We start from the raw sequence: 22,095 nt of genomic DNA, 5'->3' as shown, positions 1-22,095 counted from the left end.
GTTTGGATTCAAGGCTCCACTGAAAGGGTTCTTGAGACCAGTTCTCCCACTCTGTTCTGATGCAGAGCCAAGTGCCCCAGTGGTGGAGCTCCTGTGGGGGGCAGCCTCGCTTGTCCCAAAGCCCCCACTGCCAGTGGGTTCTGTTGACACCCTGGATGTGAAGGGCGCTGAGTTGGTGCTGCCAAACCCTGAAGTACTGTTCCCACAGCTGGTGGTCTGTGTCACAGCTTCAAAGCCGGAGGTGATGGCTGCAGAAAAGGAGGAAACATGGATCACTGTCTAACCCCATACACAAAAGTAAATTTGAAATTGATCGAACCCGTGAATGGAAGCCATGAAACCATAAAACGCTTAGAGAAGGACAGGCGAAAATATCTTGGACATAAACATGAGCGACTTCTTCGTGAGCATATCGCTCCAGGGAAAGAAAAGCAAAAATGAATAAATGGGACTATATCCAGCTTAAAAGCTTCTGTACAGTAAAGGGCACCACCAACAGAACAAAAGGGCATCCTCCAGTATGGGAGAATATATTCATAAATGACAGATCCGATTAAGGGTTGACATCCAAAATATATAAAGACCTAACACACCTCAACAAACAAAAAGCAAATATTCCAATAAAAATGTGGGCAGGGGAGCTGAACAGGCACTTGTCCAAAGAATAAATTCAGGTGCCCAATAGACACAGGAAAAGAGGCACCACATCACTTGTCATCAGAGAAAAGCTAATTAAAACCACAATGAGATATCACCTCACACCAGTAAGGATCGCCACCATCCAAAAGACAAACCACAACAAATGTTGGCAAGGATGTGGAGAGAGGGGAACCCTCCTACAGTGTTGGTGGGAATGTAAATTCGTTCAACCACTGTGGGAAGCAGTATGGAGCTTCCTTAAAAAGGTCAAAATAGAAATCCCATTTGACCCAGGAATCCCACTTGTAGGAATTTACCCTAAGGGAAGCAGCAGCCCGTTTTGAAAAAGGCAGATGCACCCCTATGTTTATCTCAGCACTATTTACAATAGCCAAGAAATGGAAGCAACCTAAATGTCCATCAGTAGATGAATGGATAAAGAAGATGAGGTACATATACACAATGGAATATTATTCAGCCAAAAGAAGAAAACAAATCCTACCATTTGCAACAACAGGGATGAAGCTGGAGGGTATTTTGCTCATTGAAATAAGCCAGGTGGAGAAAGGCAAGTACCAAATGATTTCACTCATATGTGGAGTATAAGAGCAAAGAAAAACTGAAGGAACAGAACAGCAGCAGAATCACAGAACGCAAGAATGGACTACCTATTGAAATGGACTAAAGGGAAAGGGACTGAGCAGGATGGGTGAGAAGGGAGGGATAAAGGTAGGAAAAAGAAAGGAGGCATTACAAATCACATATATAATGTGGGCGGGGGGCAAAGGAGGGCTGGGCCACACAGAGAAGACAAGTGGTAATTCTACAGCATCTTACTACACTGATGGACAGTGACTATAATAGGGTTCGTGGGGGGACTTGTTGAAGGGGGAAGCCTAGTAAACATAATGTTCCTCATGTAATTGTAGATTAATACCAAAAAATAAAACATTTTAAAAGGCCGTGAATGATCTTCCTTACTGCCTGTCTCTTAACGTCATTTTATCCCACTTTCCTTTATAACCTCTAGCCACACCTGGCTCTTCTCTGCTCATGAAAACATAAGCTCATCTCTGCCTTCGGGCCTTTGCTCCTGTGCCTGCAACGTCCTCACCCCCAGCCGCTGTCCCTGCTCCCAACTCTGGAACCGCGGCCATGGCCTCAGTTTGCTATTGTCTCAGAAAGGCTGCCGCTGACTACATAAATAGCTCCTCCGGTTATGGGTTTCACTGCTACCTGACGCTGTTTACAGATAACTTCTGTGATAACATCTAAATCTTCACCACAGCATACAGCTCCGAAAGCGGAGACTGTGTCAGCACTTAAGACAGCGGCTGGCACTGCAGACCGAGCCCATTCCAAATCTCACCTGAAAACCCGGGCGTGTTCTGATGCATGCTGTCCTCATGGAAACCAGAGGGTGTGCTCTGGCCAGCTGCACCCAGGGAGTTTGGATTCAAGGCTCCACTGAAAGGGTTCTTGAGACCAGTTCTCCCACTCTGTTCTGATGCAGAGCCAAGTGCCCCAGTGGTGGAGCTCCTGTGGGGGGCAGCCTCGCTTGTCCCAAAGCCCCCACTGCCAGTGGGTTCTGTTGACACCCTGGATGTGAAGGGCGCTGAGTTGGTGCTGCCAAACCCTGAAGTACTGTTCCCACAGCTGGTGGTCTGTGTCACAGCTTCAAAGCCGGAGGTGATGGCTGCAGAAAAGGAGGAAACATGGATCACTGTCTAACCCCATACACAAAAGTAAATTCGAAATTGATCGAACCCCTGAATGGAAGCCATGAAACCATAAAACTCTTAGAGAAAGACAGGCGAAAATATGTTGTACACAAACATGAGCGACTTCTTCTTGAACATATCTCTCCAGGGAAAGGACAGAAAAGGAAAAATAAACAAATGGGAGCAGCCCAGTTTGAAAAAGACAGATGCACCCCTATATTTATCGCAGCATTACTTACAACCGCTAAGAAACTGAAGCAACCTAAGTGTCCATAAGTATATGAATGGATAAAGAAGAGGTGGTACATATACACAATGGAATATTATTCACCCATAAGAAGTAAACAAATGCTACCATTTGCAACAACATGGATGTGCTAGAGGGTATTCTGCTCAGTGAAATAAGCCAGGCAGAGAAAGAAAAATACCAAATGATTTTACTCATAGGTGGAGTATAAGAACAAAGAAAAACTGAAGGAACAAAACAGCACCGGAATCACAGAACCCAAGAATGGACTAACAGTTACCAAAGGGAAAGGGACTGGGGAAGATGGTAGGGATGGGAGGTGTAAGGGTCTGGAAAAAGAATAGCACATATAATGTAGGGGGGTGGCCATGGGGACGTCTGTGCAACACAGAGAAGACAAGTAGTGATTCTACAACATCTTACTATGATGATGGATAGTGACTGTAATGGGGTGTGTGGCGTGGACTTGGTGAAAGGGGGAGCCTAGTGAACATAATGTTCCTCATGTAATTGTAAATTAATGATAACAAAATTTTTTAAAAAATAAAAGAAACATACAGATCTTCATTTTGTTCAATAAATTAGAAATTGTTAATACATAAAAAAAAAAAAATGAGCAGAGTAGTTGAACAGTTCTCCAAAGAAGAAATTGCTCCACATCGTTAGTCATCAGAGAAATACAAATTAAAACCACAATGAGATATCCCTTCACACTAGGAAGGATCGCCACCATCCAAAAGACAAACAACAACCAATGTTGGCCAGGTTGTGGAGAAAGGGGAACCCTCCTAAACTGTTGGTAGGAATGCAAATTAGTTCAACCATTGTGGAAAGCAGTATGGAGCTTCCTTAAAAAGGTCAAAATAGAAATCCCATTTGACCCAGGAATCCCACTTGTAGGAATTTACCCTAAGGGAAGCAGCAGCCCGTTTTGAAAAAGGCAGATGCACCCCTATGTTTATCTCAGCACTATTTACAATAGCCAAGAAATGGAAGCAACCTAAATGTCCATCAGTAGATGAATGGATAAAGAAGATGAGGTACATATACACAATGGAATATTATTCAGCCAAAAGAAGAAAACAAATCCTACCATTTGCAACAACAGGGATGAAGCTGGAGGGTATTATGCTCAGTGAAATAAGCCAGGTGGAGAAAGGCAAGTACCAAATGATTTCACTCATATGTGGAGTATAAGAGCAAAGAAAAACTGAAGGAACAAAACAGCAGCAGAATCACAGAACCCAAGAATGGACTACCTATTGAAATGGACTAAAGGGAAAGGGACTGAGCAGGATGGGTGTGAAGGGAGGGATAAAGGCAGGAAAAAGAAAGGGGGCATTACAAATTGCATATATAATGTGGGCGGGGGGCAAAGGAGGGCTGGGCCACACAGAGAAGACAAGTGGTAATTCTACAGCATCTTACTACACTGATGGACAGTGACTATAATAGGGTTCGTGGGGGGACTTGTTGAAGGGGGAAGCCTAGTAAACATAATGTTCTTCATGTGATTGTAGATTAATACCAAAAAATAAAACATTTTAAAAGGCCGTGAATGATCTTCCTTACTGCCTGTCTCTTAACGTCATTTTATCCCACTTTCCTTTTTAAACCTCTAGCCACACCTGACTCTTCTCTGCTCATGAAAACATAAGCTCATCTCTGACTTCGGGCCTTTGCTCCTGTGCCTGGAATGCCCCCAACCCCAGCCGCTGTCCCTGCTCCCAACTCTGGAACCGCGGCCATGGCCTCCGTTTACTATTGTCTCAGAAAGGCTCCCACTCCCTACCTACATAGCTCCTCCGGACATGAGTTACACTGCTACCTGACGCTGTTTACCGATAACATCTGTCTCTTCACTACAGCGTAGAGTTCCAAGAGTGTAGACTATGTTGGTACTTAAAACAGCACCTTGGCTCTGCAGACCGAGCCCATTCCAAATCTCACCTGCAAGCACAGATGTGTTCGTAGGTGTGCTGGCCACATAGATGGCAAATAGTGTGCTCTGGCCAGCTGCACCAAGGGAGTTCTGACTCAGGCATCCCCAGAAAGGGGCCGTGCCACCAGTTCTCCCACTCCATCCTGCCACAAAGTTGAATACCCCAGGGGTGGAGCTGCTGTGGGGGGCTGACACGCTCATCCCAAAGTCCCCAGTGCCAGCGGGGCCTGCTGACACCCCGGATGTGACGTGGGATGAGGGTGTGCTGCCACCGCTGATGGTGGTCTGGGTCGTAGATTCAAAGTCCGAGGTGGTGGCTGCAAAAGAGAAGGAAATGAGGATCACTGTCTAACCCTATACACAAAAGTATATTCGAAATGGATCAAAGACCTGAATGTAAGCCATGAAACCATAATACTCTTAGAAAAAACATAAGCAAAAGTCTCTTGGACATAAACATGAGTGACTTCTTCATGAACATATCTCCCCCAGCAAGTGAAACAAAAGCAAAAATGAACATATAGGACTATATCGTGCTGAAAAGCTTCTGTACAGGGAAGGACACCATCAATAGAACAAAAAGGCATCCTACAGTATGGGAGAATATATTCATAAATGACAGATCTAATAAAGGGTTGACATCAACAATGTATAAAGAGCTCACACACCTCAACAAACAAAAAGCAAATAATCCAATTAAAAAATGGGCAGAGGAGCTGAACAGACAGTTCTCCAAAGAAGAAATTCAGATGGCCAACAGACACATGAAAAGATGCTCCACATCGCTAGTCATCAGAGAATTGCAAATTAAAACCGCAATGAGATATCACCTCACACCAGTAAGGACTGCCACCATCAAAAAGACAAACAACAAAAAATGCTGGCTAGGATGCAGAGAAAGAGGAACCCTCCTCCCCTGCTGGTGGGAATGTAACTTAGTTCAATCACTGTGGAAAGCAGCATGGAGGTTCCTCAAAAAATTCAAAATAGAACTACCATTTGACCCAGGAATACCACCTCTAGGAATTTACCCTAAGAATGCAGCAGCCCAATTTTAAAAAGATAGATGCACCCCTATGTTTATCGCAGCACTATTTACAATAGCCAAGAAATGGAAGGAACCTAAGTGTCCATCAGTAGGTGAATGGATAAAGAAGATGTGATACATATACACAATGGAATATTAATCAGCCATAAGAAGAAAACAAATCCTACCATTTTCGTCAACATGGATGGAGCTAGAGGGTATTATGGTCAGTGAAATAAGCCAGATGGAGAAAGACAAGTACCAGATGATTTCACTCATCTCTGGAGTATAAGAACAAAGGAAAAACAGAAGGAATAAAACAGCAGCAGAATCACAGAACACAAGAAAGGACTCACAATTACCAAATAGAAAGGGACTGGGGAAGATAGGTGGAAAGGGAGGGAGAAGGGGTGGAAGAAGAAAGGGGGCCTTATGATTAACATGTATAATTTGGGGGGGGCATGGGGAGTGCTGTGCAACACATAGTAGACAAGTAGTGATTTTGCAGCATCTTACTACGCTGATGAACAGTGACTAATGGGGTATGTGGGGGGGACTTGGTGAACGGGGGAGTCTAGTAAACATAATGTTCCTCAAATAATTGTAGATTAATGATACCACAAAATAAAAAAATTGGAGGAAACAGCTGTGATGCTGCCAAAGGCTGACAGGGTGCTGGAGATGGTGCCAAAAAGAGAGGCTGCGGGTTTCAATCCACAAAAACCTGACCACACGGTGCTGCCAAAGGTGGGCTGGGGTGGGGCCAGGGCTGCTGAGCTTCCCCCACCTAGGCTTACCTTACCCCAAACCCCCCAGGTGGCCTGGGTTATGCTATACGAGTCTGGGCCACCTTTCTCCCTTACCAGACCATAAACTCCGTAGGACAGGAACATCTCTCTCTGTAACTACCAAGCCCCACACAAATCAAGGCTCAGTACGTGTTTCCAGTGGGCTGTGGTCCATGTGCCCTCCATACACTACCGTCAACACATGGATTCGTTCATCAACTTACCCTGTTCTCCCTGGGACTCCTTGTTTACTGGTGGAGCGGAAGAGCCAGATCCCTGAGGACCGTCCTCTTCTCTGTAAGAGGAAGAGGCACAATTAAGTTTTGAAAAGCACTTCTAAACTTTTAGGTGGAGCCACCCTCTATCCCTACCTACTTCTTAGACCCTCCTAACTACCAACTGACCAAAGTCTAGAACAACCATGACTAAGATCTCAGTGTGTCAAGACAACAAAAAGAAGCAAAGAAAATTCCTAAAGAAATGAAGGGAGGCAGTTCACAGAAGCCATAGAGACACCTTTGTCTTAAAAGAAGCAGAAAACAATCTTCAGAACCTTACATAAAACCTGCCAAGTTTCTGAGAGTCCTAGTCACACCTCTATCTCTAAGAAAGCGGCATTCTAGTCAGGCACCTAGGGGTTCAGCTGGGGTCTAGACTGTGAAGCCTGCTGCCCACCCTCATCAGTCACTCTGTTCACTCTGTCCCATGCAAGCCCTTCCCCTTATGCCCCAGCCCCTCACGCTGTAGCATGAGGGGAAGCAGAGGCTGGTGTGGTCACACTATGTGACGACTGCAAGAGATGAGAGCAATTCAGGGTGGCACCATCTCTGCCCTTTAGATGTGCACCGTTTTGATTCTCCAAATCGAAGTCTCAGAAAGCCTAAGAGCCAAGTAAATTTCCCTCCTTTCCCACCCTCTCAATAATCCACACAGCGAATCACCCATTACCTCATTTTCTTTTCTGGACTCTCTCGTGTCTGTGAGAGGGACGAGGCTGGGCTGGAGAAGGGTGAGGCACTGGGACACCTCTTCCAGAGCTAAAAGCCAAACACAAGTCACGTGACTGACCTTGGGAATAACATAGGATCTGACCTTCAACATAATTCTGTGACTCTAATCCATCACTGTATATAAAGTCTCCTTTTCAAGTGACTAAAAAAACATTTCTTTCTGAAGTGGGGCTTCTGAAAAGTGAGTCAATTGCCAGTATTTGAAAGGGTTGTCATTGGCCAAAGTTGGAAAAGTTGCATCAGAAAGAGCAGCTACACTATACTGAGGATCATGAAATGTTTATAAAATATCATCAGTTCATAAAGATAACACAGCAAGAATCATACTGGTCACCTTTGGAGTTAACTACGGCATCAGTGCCTGCTTATTATCCTGCCACTCCAATAGATAGGGTTTGTTCTTCTATCTAGAATTACGCAGACCTTCAGTTAACAAATGCAGAGGGAAGGACAGAATTAGAACATCACCATTTTGCCACAATGGACATAGACAAAGGCAAAATATGGCCGCTAAAATCAGCAGGTGAAAAGCTCATAGGAACAATAAAGTGAAGGATCAGACTGACAACTGAGCCCAGTGGGAGGCAACCACACAGCACCTGCTCCCGATGTGATGCGATCAGAAGTGCACAGCAGCACCTCTGCCCGAATCACTAAGCTCGACACTCATCAAGCCTCAGGAGCCAACTGCCCATTTACAGGGAAAATAGGGATAGAGTAATTGTCAAAATGGCACCATGATGAAAACAAAATCCAGAATGTAGTAAATTCTATAGAACATAATGACACAGACTTTTCAAAAGTTAAGAAAAAGCGTAGTAGTAGTACCGTTGATTGAGTCTAAGAGAGGCCTGACATCCCCGCTGCGGGGGAGGGCGCGCGCAGCCGCTGCCCCAGCCCATGTGCTCCGCGCCTGCGGCGGCAGCGGCAGCAGTCGCGGGGACAGCCCGCGGGGGAAGCCTGACATCTGGAAGCCGCCAGGGCGTGCCCGCCGCGTGGGCCTGGGGCGCCAGGGGAGGCTGCGCTGTGAGGCCGGTGACCTGCCGCCTGCGGTTCCTCAGACGGGCCGAGGCGCTGGGAGCCGGGGCCCGGCAGCTGGGATAGCCGGCATCCTGGCGGGGCCAGCGCAACCCGGGGCTGTGTCTGGCGCGCCCCAGGACCGCGGAGGGGTTCTGCCAACGTGGAGAGTTTGCCGGGCCGTCCAGCCGGCCTGAGCAGCGTGCCCGGGGAGGCAGAGGCCCCGGTGCATGCGCGCCTCCCCCGGTCGGCCCCGCAGCTGCCCGTGACGAGGGGGTGGCTTCCCGCGCGGCTGCGTGGCGGGCCGTGGAAACGCGGGCTCCGCTCCCGGGGGACCAAAGGGCGGTGGAGGGCGTGTCCCTCGCCCCACCCACCCCGGCGTCCTGGCGCCCTGCCCCTGGCGTGGTGCCTCGAGCATCATCGCTCCGCCCAGGCCTGTTAAAAAGTTGATTATTTTTACCCTGTCTGCTTGTTAGGCCATCAGATACAACCTTGTATAATGCTAAGTCTGAAGCGCTGAGTGTGAATTAAGTCCCCTGAAATGAAAATTTCAGTACTTATTTTGGTGGCACTTCTTGAATGCTTACTATGGACAGTGTAGACGCATCAACACTTTACATGTACTGCCTCACAACTATCTTATGAAGTAGGTCAAAATCATTATTTCCATAAGTGTACAACCTTACCTTCAGATTTTTTGTTACATATATGAATTAAATACCTTTAATGCTAAAAAAAAAAGAGTCTAAGAGACATGTGAACCAAACACAATGAGTTGATTTTTGGTCCCTGATTCAAAGTAACTGTAATAAGACAGTGAGGGTAAGAAGGGCAAATTGGAGTGATGATAACTAACATTAAGTCATTATTATTCAGAGGAACAGAGGCATTGTTTTTATTAATGTTCAAAAAGTTTTAAAAATACACTGAAGTACCTACAGGTGAAACCACATGTTTGTACTTTAAAACACAAGAGGAAAACCAATTTGGGGTGGGGGTGTTGATGGATCAGGACTGACAAAACACTGTTAACTGCTGGAGCCACATGGAGGTTCACTATGATATTTTTCCTTCCTTTTGTGTATGTATGACATTTGATATAAAATTGTAAGGGGCAATGACTATGTATGTCAGGTCTGTTGTGATCACTGATTGAGGAAATGTGTGTACAGTGCTCAGCAGAGGGCCTAGTGCAGAATAGATCCAGGTAAAGCTTCGTACTATTATGCTCTGCATTGTCATAACTGCTTGGCTGGGGCCTTCATCTCCTATATTTGTCATTTATCATTAATGTGTCATTTATATTACTCTAAGAGCCTTCTGTATGGATGAAAACTTATGTCAAATTCTTTCTCCTCTCAAAAACCTCCTTCACGCATGTCTTACTTTTTTTCCAGCTCCGATATATTGGGTGCCTGCTTACTGACAAGCACTGTAATGGGTGCTTTTCAAACATTACCATCAATCTTTATAACGATCCTTTAGAGATGAGAAAAAGAGAGTTTAAGTCATTTACCTGGCCAAGAGTCTATAGCTACTAAGTGCCAAAGCCAAGATTTGAACCCAAGTCATTCTGGTAGCAAAACTTGATCTGTTCTCCAGTCTATACTACATCCTTTCTAAAAATAGTTATAACCACTTATTTTTAAAACTTTCATTAAATTCCCAGTGCCTAGAGGATGAATTTACGACCCAATGCAATTCAGACTCAATCTACCTTTTTAATCAAATTAGTACCATTTTTTGAATTATTCATCCTCTGTCTATTTATCTATAATAATGGCTCTGTCTTGTGTCAGGTTTCCACATAGGCATTCTGGGCTTTCTAGTTTGTTCCACTGGTCCATAGCAATCATTCAAGGGTTGGTAACTGCTGTTAGCTTAGAGGTGATCTCAGCATCTGACAGAAGGTGGCTAGTAAACACTGCATAATCAACTAATAAATGCAAAGAACCCACTTCTGCCACACCACCAGGTGCGTGTACCTGAGAGATGCCTCCAGTAGAAGTGTAGGAACTGGTAATGGCATTGCGCCTGGACATACGGATGCCACATGTGCACGTGCCCTTCGAGCAGCTCACAGCAGGGGTGCAGGTTCTCTTACGCAGCTCACCATCTGAGCTCGGGGAACTGAGGCCTCTCTTCAGAGGCCCAGGCCTAACAGGGAAATAAAAGGGGAAAACACAGATGTGCTACTGAAAGTCACCAACATTGTTTTAAGGCTTGATCCACGGTCACAAAACTGTTCTAACACAATGGAAAAGGATAATGTTGTTAATTTTACTGTTAATTCAGCTAAACATGTCTCACAAAGTCAGAAAGGGAAAGCTCAGTATATAAAAAATTAAAAGTATGATTCTACTTACATATACTGTAGGAAACGCACACAAATCTATAGTGACAGAATGGGGACCAATGGATGCCTGGCAACGGAGACAGTATGAGAGGGAGATTTTAAGGCTTCACCAAGGGGCATGGGGAAACTTCTGGCAGTGATGGTGATGTTCATTATCTTGACTGTGGTGATGGTTTTGTGGGTGTGGAATTTAGACAAAATAGTTATTGTGGCAAGTTACTCAAAATGTTCCTCTCTGATTTCAAAGAGGAAAATTTATAGGACAATAATTCTGATAAGGATACATGTCAAAATTGATCAAATGGTACACTTCAAAGAGGCACAGTTTATTTATGTCAATTATACATCAATAAAGGTGTTAAAAAAAAGTTTAGGAGGAACCAACCACTTTTTCTAAGATTCAAACTGAAACAGAAATTCCCTAAACATCTTTCCTGTGAAATAGTCATCCAACCATTGTGACAGCACTGATGGCTCACTGACTCCTGGCTGATGAATGTCAATCACAGAGCAGTTTATCCCTGCACTAGATGCAAACATACTTTCTCTTTCACTTACTTCACCTATGGATCCCATCTGGAGCCAAGCGAAGCCAATTGTCCTCCTTTCATGTGATAGTCCTTCAGATTTTTGCAGGCCATTATCCTTCCCTCCCTCATTTCTTTACACTGGTGAGGATTTTCTCTTCTGGGCTAGTGCTTATGTACCTTTAGAAACCCCTCACCCACCACCACCCCGGGACATCTTGAGTTGCTTCACTCTCTCGCAGTGAGTTTCGGTTTGTGTCTGCCTCCTCTTGCAGGGCAGCACAGCCAACCAGCAGCACTCCGTGGACAGCAGGACTAAGGCACTCAGGACCACCACTGACCGGCCTCCTCCTAGTCTTTGTTCTGCTATCAGCCCAGAGTAGGAGCATGTTAAGCTTTTTTGGCAGCCATATCATCATGCTGACTCAGTTTAAAAATGTAACTTAGTCCAAGCCTTTTCACACACATTTCCAACCTCTTTCCCTCCCAGCCAATTCTTCCTCAAATATAATTAAGCTAAAAGGCAGAAATCTCACATTTTTCTTAAATTTTGTACTGCTGCATTCTATCCATTGCACAAACCTTGTGATCTTTTTGTTACATACTTGGTTATTCAGTGTATCTACAAACCCTCTTAGCCTTAGCATATTTTATGCATATTAAAGAAAAATAGTAAAAGAGAATTAGATAAAATAGTTATTGTGGCAAGTTACTCAAAATGTTCCTCTCTGACTTCAAAGAGGAAAACTTACAGGTCAATAAGTCTGATAATGACCCTTTCCCAAACAGGAAACCTCACCCAGATGGATTCTCACTTACTCAGGCACAAAAGCAGCAGGGACTCCGTTGGCCACCTCGGGCTTAAAAGCTGAATGGCCACTCCCACTGCTGTCATGGCACCTGTGACAAATCACAAACCCTCAGTTAGATGATACGACCTCTCCTTTAAAGCATACTCTCATATTCCTGGGATCTTATACTCTTTCTACAGAACATAGGTTCATGCTAGACAAGAAAAGGTTGCCTCAGTTCTCAAAGATTCAAGAAGGTCAATTTATTCTAGGACTGTCCTAATCTAATAAGAAAAGTATAAAAATGCATCAAGACCTTTTGAACTATTCCGGTGTACTGATTATTTGCTAACTTCTCACCAAAGCACTGCAATCACAAATTTAATATCCTACCATCTGTAAACTAAAGACAAAAAAACACTTTAGCGACCCACCCTCACACATCCCCCAGTGCTCTCACTTAGTTCAGTCTGTAAGAGAAGAACTTCACAGGTCACAGATAAGGGCCTGCGCATGGTGCACATAATCACTGCTTATTCCAATTATGGGAAAGACAACACAGAGCCTTCAGTTATAGGCTCACTGGGGTCTAGACAAATTACCAACCTGGAGAACATGAGAAACCTGTTTTGACCATAAGAATAGTTATTTTCTCTCTGACTCCCAACACACCATCTCCCTCTGCCACTCCTGCTTAGTTGGCTGACATGAGCTCAGACTGCTCACTTGTAAAGCATATCCCTAGTATTCTTTACCTGATCTTCTAACGTTACTTCCAATCAATCTTCCAATGAACACACTTGCATTTATTAGTATTTCCTTACCTAATGTTGCCATCTACAGTATCAAAGATGGCCAGCTGTGAACCTGCAGGTTATGGCTAACCTGGTGTAACTGATGAGGACAATGGTTCTATTTCTCAAATGTAGGGCCCACTGTCTCCTCAGAGCATGTTTCCTTGACTACCTTATATACAGAGCTCCCCCTTTGTCATGACCCTTTTATAGCACTGCTTTTTAAAAATCTTTATGTACTTACAATCTATAATTACCCTGTTTCATTGATTACCCAAGTCCCAGGAGACCTTTGTCTTGCTCACTGCTCTATCCACAGTACCTGCAGTAGGCTCTGGCACATGGTGGGTCTTGGAATTTGTTGAGTTACAACAAAATTCTTAACTGACTCCTTGGAAAGCCACAAGCAGTTCTGCAGCTTTCTCAGCACCTACAACTTCCTCTCTTTCCATCGAGGAAACAGACTGCTTCCTCTATTTTTGTTACATTTTCAAAAACCAAATGATGAAACTGGTTTTATTCTCATTACTCATAAAGCTACCATACTCCAGTCTTCACTGTTCTTTGCTAAGTATTTCCTTCATCACAAACATGACACCTAAGCTGATGGTCACCTCTAAATATCTGACCACCACAAGGGTAAGACTTTCAGCATTCTCTCAAAATAAAATTTAACACATTTATATCAAAAGTATGAAGCTGATGTGGCCAGTAACTGTTGGCTTTTCTCTAGTACTTATGGAAAAGGTATATTACAAAATGTATGTAACCTGTGCCTAATGAAAGGCATAGCATTAAAGCTCTTGTTACCAAGCTCTTCCATGAAAGCCAAAGAAGGGGACCTGCCATTCACACACAGGAGGTGGCCTCTGATTCTTTTGGGGAGTGATCTCTCTTTCAACAAATCCCAGGAGCCCATGTGGGAGGCACGTTGAGTACTCTGCAGGGCATGTTACCTTCTTTTGTCCTCCTGACCAGCAGCAGATATTTGGTCTTCCTCCTCCTCCACTGTCCTTTTCTTCCTCTTCCAACGTTCGAGGGCAAGCAGAACAGCCTCCTTTGACCACGGGTCTGGGGCCTTAGGGATCTGCGCTGCTCTGTAACAGAAAACAGGATTCTAGCATTAAGATATTCTGATCATCATGCTACATAGCATGAACTTCAGGTGCTGGAAATCAGAAGCTATCCAACAAGCAAAAGGGTAATTTATACACTCACACAAATGGCCCTTAGCTGTTAAGCTACAGTCTTGGGAAAAATCCAGAAAATAAAAAACTGCTCAATAACTGGAACTTGAGATTTCTCCCTCACATAAGGAGATTCTTCCTTTCCTTTGAGTTACAGATATTCTCTCAGATAACAACTGCAGGAGAATAAAGTGAACACACTGGGAGTCTTTTCCTCCATGCTTACATTGGAAAACGAGCCAGGTTGCTCCCGGGAGGAGCGATCCTCACTGTCGAAGGCCTGCACACCACTCTGGAACTACCACGAGACAGCACACGCTTCCTGTGACCGCCATTCCGGCACAGCGTGGCAAGCACACAGGAATACCGGCCCTGCTGGATTGGGTATCGTCTTGGACGTGTTATGCCAAAGTGGTGTGGTGAAGTCCCACAGACCCTGTGGAGAATGGGAGACACATTATGGAATCAAAGCAGCTTAGAAGAATGACAGAAAGTTTAAATTCCGTAAGAACCATATGGGTTCAGTTATTTTCCAGAGAGCTTAAGCCTCTAAGCAATACAAAATATAGCATTTTTATGGCTTCCCCCATTCCACCTAAGGGCAGAAAGTGCCAGGTACTTAACAGCTGTAACTGCAATGGATTCAAAAACGTTGAGAGGGAAATCGAAAAACTGCCCACACAAGTCAAACGACAGTGGAAGAAAAGTGTGCGTATGGATGTGCAGGGACAAATTTTACAAGAATCCTTCAATCCCTTATGCTAACTCATCAGAAATGTACACCCAAAGTCAAACATTTTAAAAACCTGAATGTTCACCTTTTCAAATAAATGTACTTATCAAGGATCTGCTGTTGTCACTGAAGTTTTCAATTTTGCTGTTTATACTCAACTGGGACTAAATGAAAACAACAGTCTTTTTAAACTAATCATCTTTATCAGCCAAGTTATATCCATTCAGGAGGTTTCCTGGGAACATCACTTTGAGGTGAGCTGATACAATTTATTGGTCCAAAGACAGAAAATTAACAAAACCTATTAGAGTACTATACTTTAAAGTCAGAAGGTATTCTTACCTGAAGCAGGTATATTTTAAGTGATTTACCAAACATTCTGCTAAACTCATACTGTGTTAAAGTTCAGAGTTTTAAGAACTGAAAGAAAGACTTGCAACAACATGGATGGGGCTAGAGGGTATTATCCTCAGTAAAATAGGCCAGGCAGAGAAAGACAAGTATCAAATGGTTGCACTCATCTGTGGAGCATAAGAACAGAGAAAAAACTGAAGGCACAAAACAGCAGCAGACTCACAGAACCCGAGAATGGACTAACAGATACCAAAGGGAAAGGGACTGGGAAGGGTGGGTGCGAAGGGAGGAAGAAGGGGAATAAGGGGCATTAGGATCAACATACATGGTGTAGAGGGGTGGGCACGGGGAGGGCAGTATAGCACACAGAGAAGACAAGTATTGACTCTACAGCATCTCCCTACGCTGACGGACGGTGAATGTAACAGGGTATCAGTGGGGGACTTGATAATGGGGGGAGCCTAGTAAACACCGTGTTGCCCATGTAACTGTAAACTAATGATACCAAAAAGAAGTTAAAAATAAAAAATAAAAGGAATAGAAAAATGACCCAAAAAAAGGAACTGAAAGAAGGGAACAGTTCTATCAGCACAACTCATAGCAAAGGCTAAAGGGGGGGGCAGGTGGACCGGCACGAAGGTGTTTGAAGAGGTGAAAAGGGCACAGAACCCACTTAGGACTTAAGAAAAAAAAACTTTCGAACTCAAGCCCTCAACGGTCTGGAGAGGGTCAGCGTCTTACCGGCGATGAGGCCTCCGAGGGGACCTGAAGAAACGAGTGGGTACTGAAGGGGGAATGCGATCGCGAAGGGCCGAGGGAGGCGGTGGGCCGGGGAATGCGGCGGGGCGGGGCTTGCCGGGCTTGCGGGGCGGGCGGGGCTTCCGAGGAAGGCCGGGCGCCGGCTCCTGGCCTCCGGAACGGGGGCGGGCTGCGGGGGGCAGAGCTTGCTCAAAACCCCTCCCATTTGGGAAGATAGCGAGCTCTGTCCGGCGGCGAGCGGCTTCCGCGGCTCTCTCCGCTAGACTGCCTGCCTTCGCTCTCGCGCGTGGGCTAGAGGCGGGCGGGCATTGTGCGCTGGCGGCGCGCGCTGCCAAGTTGCCGGGAGACGGCGCGCGATTGGCAGCTCGGGGCTCGCGTCTCAGGCGCCCTGAGGCCGCGCTGCGACCCCCGCCCCCAGCCAGCTCTGCTATCGCGGTCGCCCCGGGCACCAGGTGCTCAGCAGGACACCCGTTGGCGAGACAGCGAAAAAGGAAAAGGGAAAGAAAAGCGTGGAAGTCTTTCTTTAATGTCAATTGGTATAATGTGAACTTTTTTTTCTTTTTTACTTTTTCATTAACGTATCATTGACATACACTGCTCTGAAGGTTTCACAAGAAACCTTCAATGTGGGTACTACCTCCACCGATATTATCGAGTACCCCCTATACCCCATTGCCGTCGCTCTCCATCAGCGTAGCACGATGCCACGGAGTCCCTACTTGTCTTCTCTGAGCTACATTGTTTCCCCGTGACCCCACACACACCAGGTGCACCAATCATAACACCCCTTCATGAATCCTCTTCTCCCTTCCATACCCCCTCCCCTTTGGTAATCGCTAGTCGCTTCTTGGAGTCTGTGAGTCGGCTGCTGTTCTGTCCCTTCAGATTTGCTTTGATTTAATACTCCACAAATGAGGGAAATCATTTGGTACTTGTCTTTCTCCGCCTGGCTTATTTCACTGAGCATCATCCCCTCTAGCTCCATCCATGTTGTTGCAAATGGTAGGATCTGTTTCCTTCTTATGGCTGAATAGAGTAACATTTTGTATATGTGCCACCTCTTCTCTATGCATTCATCTACGGATGGCCACTTAGGTTGTTTCCATAACTGGGTTGTTGTAAATAGTGCTGTAATAAACAGACAGATGGTATTCTCACCTGAAGCAGGTATATTTTAAGTGATTTACCAAGTATTCTGCTAAACTCATACTGTGTTAAAGTTCAGAGTTTTAAGAACTGAAAGAAAGATTTGCAACAACGTGGATGGGGCTAGAGGGTATTACGCTCAGTGAAATATGCCAGGCAGAGAAACACAAGTATCAAATGGTTGCACTCATCTGTGGAGCGTAAGAACAGAGAAAAAACTGAAGGCACCAAACAGCAGCAGACTCACAGAACCCGAGAATGGACTAACAGATACCAAAGGGAAAGGGACTGGGAAGGGTGGGTGGGAAAGGAGGGAGAAGGGGAATGAGGGGCATTAGGATCAACATACATGATGTAGGGGGGTGGGCACGGGGAGGGCAGTATAGCACACAGAGAAGACAAGTAGTGACTATATAGCATCTCCCTACGCTGATGGACAGTGACTGTAACGGGGTATGAGGGGCGGACTTGATAATGGAGGGAGCCTAGTAACCACCGTGTTGCTCATGTAACTGTACACTAACGCTACCAAAAAGAAGGTAAAAATTAAAAATAAAAGGAATAGAAAAGTGACCCAAAAAAAGGAACTGAAAGAAGGGAACAGTTCTATCAGCACATCTCATAGCATAGGCTAAAGGGAGGCAGCTGGACGCACACCAAGGTGTTTGGGGAGGTGAAAAGGGCACAGAACCCACTTAGGACTTAAGAAAAACAAAACTTTCAAAGTCAAGTCGTCCACGGTCTGGGGAGGGTCAGCGTCTTACCGGCGATGAGGCCTCCGAGGGGACCCGAAGAAACGAGTGGGTACTGAAGGGCGAATGCGGTCGCGGCGGGCCGAGGGAGCCGACGGGGCGGGGCTTGCCGGGCTTGCGAGGCTTGCGGGGCGGGCGGGGCTTCCGAGGAAGGCCGGGCGCCGGCTCCTGGCCTCCGGAACGGGGGCGGGCTGCGGGGGGCAGAGCTTGCTCAAAACCCCTCCCATTTGGGAAGATAGCGAGCTCTGTCCGGCGGCGAGCGGCTTCCGCGGCTCTCTCCGCTAGACTGCCTGCCTTCGCTCTCGCGCGTGGGCTAGAGGCGGGCGGGCATTGTGCGCTGGCGGCGCGCGCTGCCAAGTTGCCGGGAGACGGCGAGCGATTGGCAGCTCGGGGCTCGCGTCTCAGGCCCCCCGTGCCGCGCTGCACCCCCACCCAGCCACTTCTGCTCCCGCGGTCGCCCCGGGCACCAGGTACTCAGCAGGACACCCGTTGGCGAGACAGCGAAAAAGGAAAAGGGAAAGAAAAGCGTGGAAGTCTTTCTTTAATGTCAATTGGTATAATGTGAACTTTTTTTTCTTTTTTACTTTTTCATTAACGTATCATTGACATACACTGCTCTGAAGGTTTCACAAGAAACCTTCAATGTGGGTACTACCTCCACCGATATTATCGAGTACCCCCTATACCCCATTGCCGTCGCTCTCCATCAGCGTAGCACGATGCCACGGAGTCCCTACTTGTCTTCTCTGAGCTACATTGTTTTCCCGTGACCCCACACACACCAGGTGCACCAATCATAATACCCCTTCATGAATCCTCTTCTCCCTTCCATACCCCCTCCCCTTTGGTAATCGCTAGTCGCTTCTTGGAGTCTGTGAGTCGGCTGCTGTTCTGTCCCTTCAGATTTGCTTTGATTTAATACTCCACAAATGAGGGAAATCATTTGGTACTTGTCTTTCTCCACCTGGCTTATTTCACTGAGCATCATCCCCTCTAGCTCCATCCATGTTGTTGCAAATGGTAGGATCTGTTTCCTTCTTATGGCTGAATAGAGTAACATTTTGTATATGTGCCACCTCTTCTCTATGCATTCATCTACGGATGGCCACTTAGGTTGTTTCCATAACTGGGTTGTTGTAAATAGTGCTGTAATAAACAGACAGATGGTATTCTCACCTGAAGCAGGTATATTTTAAGTGATTTACCAAGTATTCTGCTAAACTCATACTGTGTTAAAGTTCAGAGTTTTAAGAACTGAAAGAAAGATTTGCAACAACGTGGATGGGGCTAGAGGGTATTACGCTCAGTGAAATATGCCAGGCAGAGAAACACAAGTATCAAATGGTTGCACTCATCTGTGGAGCGTAAGAACAGAGAAAAAACTGAAGGCACCAAACAGCAGCAGACTCACAGAACCCGAGAATGGACTAACAGATACCAAAGGGAAAGGGACTGGGAAGGGTGGGTGGGAAAGGAGGGAGAAGGGGAATGAGGGGCATTAGGATCAACATACATGATGTAGGGGGGTGGGCACGGGGAGGGCAGTATAGCACACAGAGAAGACAAGTAGTGACTATATAGCATCTCCCTACGCTGATGGACAGTGACTGTAACGGGGTATGAGGGGCGGACTTGATAATGGGGGGAGCCTACTAACCACCGTGTTGCTCATGTAACTGTACACTAATGCTACCAAAAAGAAGGTAAAAATTAAAAATAAAAGGAATAGAAAAGTGACCCAAAAAAAGGAACTGAAAGAAGGGAACAGTTCTATCAGCACATCTCATAGCATAGGCTAAAGGGAGGCAGCTGGACGCGCACCAAGGTGTTTGGGGAGGTGAAAAGGGCACAGAACCCACTTAGGACTTAAGAAAAACAAAACTTTCAAAGTCAAGTCGTCCACGGTCTGGGGAGGGTCAGCGTCTTACCGGCGATGAGGCCTCCGAGGGGACCCGAAGAAACGAGTGGGTACTGAAGGGCGAATGCGGTCGCGGCGGGCCGAGGGAGCCGACGGGGCGGGGCTTGCCGGGCTTGCGAGGCTTGCGGGGCGGGCGGGGCTTCCGAGGAAGGCCGGGCGCCGGCTCCTGGCCTCCGGAACGGGGGCGGGCTGCGGGGGGCAGAGCTTGCTCAAAACCCCTCCCATTTGGGAAGATAGCGAGCTCTGTCCGGCGGCGAGCGGCTTCCGCGGCTCTCTCCGCTAGACTGCCTGCCTTCGCTCTCGCGCGTGGGCTAGAGGCGGGCGGGCATTGTGCGCTGGCGGCGCGCGCTGCCAAGTTGCCGGGAGACGGCGAGCGATTGGCAGCTCGGGGCTCGCGTCTCAGGCCCCCCGTGCCGCGCTGCACCCCCACCCAGCCACTTCTGCTCCCGCGGTCGCCCCGGGCACCAGGTACTCAGCAGGACACCCGTTGGCGAGACAGCGAAAAAGGAAAAGGGAAAGAAAAGCGTGGAAGTCTTTCTTTAATGTCAATTGGTATAATGTGAACTTTTTTTTCTTTTTTACTTTTTCATTAACGTATCATTGACATACACTGCTCTGAAGGTTTCACAAGAAACCTTCAATGTGGGTACTACCTCCACCGATATTATCGAGTACCCCCTATACCCCATTGCCGTCGCTCTCCATCAGCGTAGCACGATGCCACGGAGTCCCTACTTGTCTTCTCTGAGCTACATTGTTTCCCCGTGACCCCACACACACCAGGTGCACCAATCATAACACCCCTTCATGAATCCTCTTCTCCCTTCCATACCCCCTCCCCTTTGGTAATCGCTAGTCGCTTCTTGGAGTCTGTGAGTCGGCTGCTGTTCTGTCCCTTCAGATTTGCTTTGATTTAATACTCCACAAATGAGGGAAATCATTTGGTACTTGTCTTTCTCCGCCTGGCTTATTTCACTGAGCATCATCCCCTCTAGCTCCATCCATGTTGTTGCAAATGGTAGGATATGTTTTTTTCTTATGGCTGAATAGTGTTCCATTTTGTATATGTGACACCTCTTCTTTATCCATTCATCTACTGATGGAGACTTCGGTTGCATCCATATCTTGACTGTTGTAAATAGTGCTGCAGTAAACATAGGGGTGCATATGGCTTTTTGAACCTTCGGTCTTGTTTTCTTTCGGTAAAATCCTAGGAGACAAATTCCAGGGTCAAATGGTAGTTCTATTTTAAGTTTTTTGATGAACCTGCATACTGCTTTCCACAATGGTTGAACTTGTTCACATTCCCACTAGCAGTGTAGGAGGGTTCCCCTTTCTCCACATCGTTGCCCCCATGTGTTGCTGTTTGTCTTTTGGATGGTGGCAATCCTTACTTGTGTGAAGTGGTATCTCATTGTGGTTTTGATTTGCATTTCTCTGATGGCTAGCGATGTGGAGCATCTTTTCATGGGCCTGTTGGCTATGTGTTTTTCTTCTTTGGAGAAGTGTCTGTTCAGACCCTCTGCTTATTTTTTAATTGGATTTTTTGCTTTTTGTTTGTTGAGGTGCATGAGCTCTTTATGTATTTTGGATGTCAGCCCTTTGTTGGATATGTCATTTATGAATATATTCTCCCATAGTGTAGGATGCCTTTTTGTTCTATTGATGGTGTCCTTTGCCCTACAGAGGCTTTTCAGCTTGATACCGTTCCATTTGTTCATTTTTGCTGTTCTTTCCCCTGCCCAGCGAGATATGTTCATGAAGAATTTGTTCATGTTTATGTCCAAGAGGTTTTGCCTGTGTTTTTTTCTAAGAGTTTTATGGTTTCATGACTTACATTCAGGTCTTTGATCCATTTCAAGTTTACTTTTATGTGTGGGGTTAGACAATGATCCAGTTTCATGCCCTTTCATGTTGCTCTCCAGTTTTGCCAACAGCATCTTGCTCTCTTCTTTTGTGGTTTGATGAGTTTCTTTAGTTGTACGCTTATATTCCTTTCTCTTTCTCTTTTGTGTCTTTACTATAGTTTTTTGCTTCGTGGTTACCATGAGGCTTACATGTAACAACTTACCTCTATAACCACCTATCTTAAGTTGATAACAACTCGAGTTTCGTCCCATTCTAAAACATTTTTACTCTCCTTCCCCCAACATTTTATATTTTTCATGTCATTGTTTACGTCTTTGTATCTTGTGTATCCTTTAACTAATTATTGTGATAATTATTTTTATTACTTTTGTATTTTAACCTTCATAGTAGCTTTATAAGTAATTAATCCACTACCTCTATTATATATTTACTTTTCCAGTGAAATGCAGTTTTCATATGCATCCTTGTTAGTAATTATTGCCCATTCTTTTCAGTTTAAAGAGAACCCTTTAGTATTT

The 22,095-nt window shown here is 45.8% G+C and overlaps 1 protein-coding gene across 1 annotated transcript in view; it reads right to left on the bottom strand.

Annotated features, from left to right (window-relative positions):
* Positions 1-4,423: 4,423 nt before the first annotated feature.
* The window catches only part of LOC130679360 (nuclear envelope pore membrane protein POM 121-like), a 21,744-nt gene continuing 4,072 nt past the window's right edge, over positions 4,424-22,095 (bottom strand). The window contains exons 2-8 of the mRNA XM_057487963.1: positions 14,273-14,482; positions 13,816-13,956; positions 12,094-12,174; positions 10,377-10,548; positions 7,313-7,401; positions 6,589-6,659; positions 4,424-4,866 (exon numbers count right to left, since the gene is read on the bottom strand). Coding sequence (XP_057343946.1) covers positions 4,424-4,866; positions 6,589-6,659; positions 7,313-7,401; positions 10,377-10,548; positions 12,094-12,174; positions 13,816-13,956; positions 14,273-14,482 — 1,207 coding nt within the window. The remainder of the gene's footprint in view (positions 4,867-6,588; positions 6,660-7,312; positions 7,402-10,376; positions 10,549-12,093; positions 12,175-13,815; positions 13,957-14,272; positions 14,483-22,095) is intronic.

The sequence above is a fragment of the Manis pentadactyla genome, chromosome 10 (genome assembly GCF_030020395.1).
Source record: "Manis pentadactyla isolate mManPen7 chromosome 10, mManPen7.hap1, whole genome shotgun sequence".
In the NCBI taxonomy this organism is placed as follows: Eukaryota; Metazoa; Chordata; class Mammalia; order Pholidota; family Manidae; genus Manis; species Manis pentadactyla.
This window is presented reverse-complemented; position numbering and strand designations above follow the sequence as displayed.